This window comes from Muntiacus reevesi, chromosome 9, assembly GCF_963930625.1.
Source record: "Muntiacus reevesi chromosome 9, mMunRee1.1, whole genome shotgun sequence".
Taxonomy (NCBI): Eukaryota; Metazoa; Chordata; class Mammalia; order Artiodactyla; family Cervidae; genus Muntiacus; species Muntiacus reevesi.
In genome coordinates, this window is record NC_089257.1 from 14,204,426 (window position 1) to 14,211,292 (window position 6,867).

Here is a 6,867-nt window from a genome sequence, read left to right on the forward strand (position 1 = left end):
CAACAGGGTAATACATAAAACTAAGTACAATTTTATAATGGCAAATAACTCTCTATCTGGAGCTCGCCTCTGAGTAGCTATATGTCAAAATCAGCATGCTTTTGTTAAGTAGTGTGCGGTTGTCTTCAATCATAAAATTCTATTTTCTCTTTTCCCATTTTAAAAACAAACTCACTCTTTATTACTATGATCTTTGCCTAAAGTCACTTTTTCATCCCAGAACTTCCTCATAGCATTTTCACATCTAAATTTCTGAGGGTGAAGTGTACGCTTAACAAGGGACGTATTATGATATAAAATGTACCCAAGGCTTGCGGACAAATGCACAAATAAGCAGGACACAAACACTAAGGCGACCACAGTGACGGGAGACATGGGTGGGGAGGACTCCGTATGGAGCAAACTGTTATTAGCAGCACGGCTGTACAATAATGATCTTTAATTGCAATGATCATAAACTCTTTGAAGAAAGAGGATTTTTTTCTTTTTAAAGAAAAAATTTAAAATCAGAATCAAATTTTAAAATGACTTCTGTACTCTAAGGAAATGGAACCTGCTGTCAAATGACTCACTTCATGCTAGATGATGCACTTATTTAATATGAGATATGATGTTTCTTCTCCACAGCTTCTTCATAGCATAAGTTAGCTCAGAACTTCTTAGACTATAGATTAATGAGTTCAGCATGGGTGTTATGACGGTGAAAAACACGCTCAATAATTTGTCAAGGGGGAAGGTCTTAGCAGGTCTCACATACATGAAAATGCAGGGAATAAAGAAGCAGACAACCACGGTGACGTGGGAGCCACAGGTCTGGAGGGCTTTCCGCCTCCCTTCCTGACTCAGGTTCTTCAGAGAGTGCAGGATGACTCCGTAGGAGGCGAGTAAGAGCAGAAACACAGCAGTGCAGATCAGTCCTCCATTGGCCAACACTAAGATGCCGATGATATAGTTGTCAGTACAGACGAGTTCCAATAAAGGATACATGTCACACATATAGTGATCAATGACATTGGGTCCACAGAATGGAAGCCAAGAAATAGTGCTAAATTGAATAATTGAGTGCAGAAAACCTCCAACCCAGGACAGCACCAGCAGTAAAACACACACCCTCTGCCTCATGATCACCAGATAATGCAAGGGCTTACAGATGGCCACATAACGGTCATAGGCCATCACCAGCAGAAAGAAGACCCCGGATCCAGCAAAAAGGTGCCCTGCAAACAGTTGGGTCATACAGGATTCAAAGGATATGTTTTTTCCCCCAAATAACAACTCTGAAATCAATCTGGGAGTTATAGAAGTGGAGTAAGTGACATCCATACATGATAAGCTAGCAAGAAAAAAGTACATCGGCGAGTTCAGAGTCTCACTGACAGCTATAGTCACTATAATAAGAAGGTTGCCCCCCAGAGTCAAAAGGTAGATGAACAGGAACAAAACGAAAAGGACTTTCTGCTCCTTTGGATTCTGTGAGACCCAGAAGGACAAAGTAGGTTACATTGTTTCCTGATTCCATCTAATCTGGACAGGAGCTGACTTCACATACTAAAGCAGTTTACCTTAAAAAAAAAAAAAAAAAAAAAAAAAAAAAAGCAATGGGGGAAACACTTAAAGGGGGAAAAGTGCTCAAATGTATAAGAATAATTTTTTATTTATCCATTCATTGGAAGAACGTTTATAGAACATCTATTTGTGTTTAATGTGTCATAGACATTTTGGTTACCAAATTGAATAAGGCATAGTTCTTTTTTCTGTTGTTTTGTTTGTTTGTTTGTTTTAACCTCAGTGATATGACACAGAATGAAAACGCAAGAAATTCCAGACACCTGTATGAAGTTCCATTAAATTCACACAGTGCTGAGGCGTCAGATATAGGAATGCATCAAATGGGTATCACAGAGGACTTTCAAGAGGAAGCAGTACTTGAGCTGAGTGTATAAAAGAATTGAAAGTATAAAGAAATAGGAAGAGAAAGCCATGAAAAGGTGTAGCACTTACAGACACGATGTATAATATATGAGGCACACCTAAGGTAATACACGTAATCAATATGGGTAGATGAATGAGTGAATAGAAGATCCTTGTCCTGAACTCTCTAACCTCACTGACACTTCTTATGTCTTTAGGTGCATATTTCCCTTTTCTGACCAATGAGTTAGACTGCAGCAGTCTAATTTTGCATCTCCAACCCCCATCTTTCCCGAAATTTCAAACGTTTATTTGCAACATCTCTAATTTTGAAAACAAATTGAATAGCAATTTACTATTTGTAAAACTAATTTCTGAATTTTCCGCAATAAACATGAGCATTTTCTAAACAAAATTTAAAGAGGCATTCCTTATTTATCTCATTAAATACTATAGTTTTCCATGTTATTGTCCAGAAAAATTTTTTAGTGTTTTTTACTCATTTGTTACTCTCAGAAAATTTAAATAAATCCTACTAGCTCTACTATATCACAGATTCGATCATTCCCTACTTAATTTCTTCCAGGTCCACCATAACAGCCTCCTACTAAGCCTTTCCACATTTATATTGGCCTCAAAAGTCAGTTCTCCTGAAGCAGTCAAACTGTCCTTTTTAATCTTATTCTGATAACATCACTCTACTTCTCCAAACTCCTACAGTATATTCCAATCACTCACTCATAGTTTAATGCAACACATTTAATATTTACAGTAGCAAGAACTGTAATCCTTGTTTCAGAAGCGAAGAAATTAAGGCTCAGAATATCTAATTCATTTTCTCAAGTACACATTTGTACGTGGTATACTTAGAATTGAATCTAAGTTTGATTTACTCTAAGTAATTTACTCTCCTACATAACAAAGAAAGTCTCACAACCGTGAGCCTGGTTCCCAGTATTTAATATCAGTCTTACCTTCTGGATGCTTATTCAGAACCTGAAGAATAACTTGAAGTTACTTATAAACACTTAGAATTATTTTTCTTCTAGTTTGACAACAGAGGGCAAATGGCTGCCTCATTACTTGAGCATATAGTTTATTTGACTGTCTGTCCATTTGTTTCATGGAGTCTTCTGACTATTCAGATCATTTTTATGTGCAGTGTAGATTATTTGGAAGGAATTCCATGGTGCACACACTGATAAACATGTTTATTGCATTAGGAAATATATCAAAATGACAAGCAAATCCTACATATACATAGAAGAAATTAACTAGTTATTTGGCAGGGAAATTTTTCACAAGTAACTTCTTTCCTCCTAACTTCAAAAATACAAATAGCATTTGACTGTTCAGTTCTTTTCACTCTGTCATATTAACATGACCAGACTTGTTGTGAAATTTTGAAAGACATTCCCATGATACTTTTTAAATCATGCTATAAGTCTAAGAAAGGACCTCCTGAAATTGTTATGCCAGGTACTCAGCAAATAACATCTGCTTCCTATTAGGGGTGAAGATCACAGGCTATTTCATCCCTTCCAGCTGCAATTATCACTGAGCCTTGGAATGTGTCCAAGGCTGATTCTTGTTTAACTAATTCACTGGGGTTTTCCACAAAGGTTTTAGGAACATCTATAGGGGCTTTCCTGATGGCTCAGTGATGAAGAATTCACTTGCCAATGCATAAGATGCAGGTTTGATCCCTGGGTTGGGAAGATCCCCTGGAGAAGGAAATAGCTACCCATTCCAGTATCCTTGCCTGGGAAATCTCATGGACAGAGGAGCCTGCCAAGCTACAGTCCATGAGGTGGCAAAAGAATCGGACATGACTTAGGAGACAATATATTCTCCCCTGCCATGGAAAGAATATCTTTCTCTTTATTCAATAATAGATTTAATCACGTTAAAATCTGGTTAAATAAATAAAATTATATTAAAAATAAAATTAAATGTTTTAAAGTTTTAGATGTAACAACTAATGATTTTTCCAATTATTAATTGTTTTTAAAGTTAGGGCACATCTCTTATGACAGCAACTGTGCTATGAGCTAGGACACAGCACTTAATAAAACCAGAGGGAAAATCACGTAAAAAAATTTTTTTTCTTGCACAGACATTATAATAGGTCAGAAAATAAAGAAGGAGATATTTAATAAAATAGTTATAGTCTTATTTGGGGCTTATAAGAAAAAAAATAGAATAATGAGACAGAAAAGAAGAGGGAGAATTCTACTGTGGATAATATAATAGGGGAAGTCCCTTAAAAGATTATCTTTAAGCTGTGATTGAAAGGTAGGAAGTGACTGTCATTAGAAGCACTGTTCCCGAAAGTAATACTAAATAAAAATTAATAAAATTTTCTCCTGTCATCAGAGATGACAGGACCTATATTTAGAAAAATATAAACTTTTCACAGGAATTTTTTTGGCAGTGCTATGTTATAAAAGGACTTGTGAGAGTGTGCCCTCTTGTCTTATTCTATATTTTAATGGGGAAGATTTCAACCTTTCTATGTTGAGGATAATGTTAGCTATAGATATGTTATATATAGACTTGCTTATGTCAAGGTACTTTCCTTCTATTTCCAATTTGTTGGGAGTTTTTTATGAAATGATGTTGAATTTCTATGTGTAACTAGCAACTCAAGGAAAAATTAAGAAAGTAATTCCATGTACAAAAGCATGAAAAAAGAATAAAATATTTACCAGACCACCTGACCTGCCTCTTGAGATACCTGTATGAAGGTCAGGAAGCAACAGTTAGAACTGGACATGGAACAACAGACTGGTTCCAAACAGGAAAAGGAGTACGTCAAGGCTGCATATTGTAACCCTGTTTATTTAACTTATATGCAGAGTACATCATGAGAAACGCTGGGCTGGAAGAAACACAAGCTGGAATCAAGATTGCCGGAAGAAATATCAATAACCTCAGATATACGGATGATACCACCCTTATGGCAGAGAGCGAAGAGGAACTAAAAAGCCTCTTGATGAAAGTGAAAGAGGAGAGTGAAAAAGTTGGCTTAAAGCTCAACATTCAGAAAACTAAGATCATGGCATCTGGTCCCGTCACCTCATGGGAAATAGATGGGGAGACAGTGGAAACAGTGACAGACTTTATTTTGGGGGGCTCAAAAATCACTGCGGATGGTGACTGCAGCCATGAAATTAGAAGACGCTTACTACTTGGAAGGAAAGTTATGACCAACCTAGATAACATATTAAAAAGCAGGGACATTACTTTGCCAGCAAAGGTCTGTCTGGTCAAGGCTATGGTTTTGCCAGTGGTCATGTATGGATATGAGAGTTGGACTCTGAAGAAAGCTGAGCACCGAAAAATTGATGCTTTTGAACTGTGGTGTTGGAGAAGACTCTTGAGAGTCCCTTGGACTTCAAAGAGATCCAACCAGTCCATCCTGAAGGAGATCAGTCCTGGGTGTTCATTGGAAGGACTGATGCTGAAGCTGAAACTCCAGTACTTTGGCCACTTCATGCGAAGAGTTGACTCATTGGAAAAGACCCTGATGCTGGGAGGGATTGGGGGCAGGAGGAGAAGGGGACAACAGAGGATGAGATGGCTGGATGGTATCACCAACTCAATGGGCATGAGTTTGCGTAAACTCCGGGAGTTGGTGATGGACAGGGAGGCCCGGCGTTCTGCGATTCATGGGGTCGCAAAGAGTCGGACACGACTGAGCGACTGAACTGAACTGAACCAAAGAGATAAATCCTGTAAACTGAAAACTACAAAAGCTTAGTGAGAGATATTATGGAACACACACAAATACGAAAAGACATTTATGATCTGGGACATTTAAAAGTATTAAGTTGTTAATACTACCTCAAGTGATCTACAGGTCAAAATAGCAAAACTGATTTTGCAGAAATAGAAAAATCCATGCTAAAATTCATGTGAAATCTCAAGGACTCCAAGTTGCCAAAACAATCTTGAAAAGAAGAAAGCTGGGGGTCTTTTACTTCCTGACTTTAAAACATATTATACAAAGCGATGGTAATCATAGCACCAGTATTTGAATAAAGATGGACGATGAACTAATGGAATAAAATAGAAAGCCTAGAAATAAATCTTTGTGTATGTCTTTACATAATTTTCAACAAGGGTGCCAAGAGTATTTAGTGGGGAAAATATAACAAGTTATAAAAAAGGTAATCACAAAAAAGCAATTATCATATGATTTCACTTACATGAAGGACTTAAAGCAGTCAAATTCATAAACAGAAATTAGAATGGTGGCTGCCTGGGGCTCCATGAGCTTATATGGAGAATATTGTTTAATGACTGAAATTTCAGTTTGGGAAGTTGGAAAAGTCTACAGATGGATAGTGGTAATGTTTGCATAACAAGTAGCTGTCACTTTAAAAAGATTAAAATTGTAAACTTTGTTATGTATGTTTTACTAAGCCATGTCCAGCTCTTTGCTGACCCCATGGACTGCAGCATGCCAGGCTTCCCTGTCCTTTTTTATCCTTCCAGAGTCTGCTCAAAGTCATGCTCTCTGAGTTCGTGATCCTATCTAACTGTCTCATCCTCTGTGTTCCCTTCTCCTCCTGCCTTCAATCTTTCCCAGAATCAGGGTGTTTTCCAATGGGTGGCACTTTGTATCAGATGGCCAAAATATTGGAGCTCCAGCTTCAGCATCAGTCCTTCCAATGAATGGTCAGCGTTGATTTCCTTTAGGATTGGCTAATTTGATCTCCTTGCTGCCCAAGGAGCTCCCAAGAGTCTTCTCCAGCACCACAATCCAAAAGCATCAACTCTTTGACACCCAACCTTCTGTATGCACATATGAGCACAATTTTCAAAATAAATGTAAGAACTAAGGGACTTGCCTGGTGGGGCAGTGGATGGTAATCCTCCTGCCAGTGCAGGGGACATAGGTTTAAACCCTGGTCCGGAAGATCCCACATGCTGCGGAGCAATTAAGTCCAT

General features: G+C 37.9%; 1 protein-coding gene across 1 annotated transcript; it reads right to left on the reverse strand.

The window, feature by feature from the left end:
• Window positions 1–591: 591 nt before the first annotated feature.
• On the reverse strand, window positions 592–6,867 carry LOC136175724 (olfactory receptor 4A47-like). The gene is made up of 2 exons (XM_065945965.1): window positions 6,768–6,867; window positions 592–1,388 (listed from the first exon to the last, which is right to left on the reverse strand). The coding sequence occupies exons 1-2, from the start codon at window positions 6,865–6,867 to the stop codon at window positions 592–594; spliced, it is 897 nt and encodes a 298-aa protein (XP_065802037.1).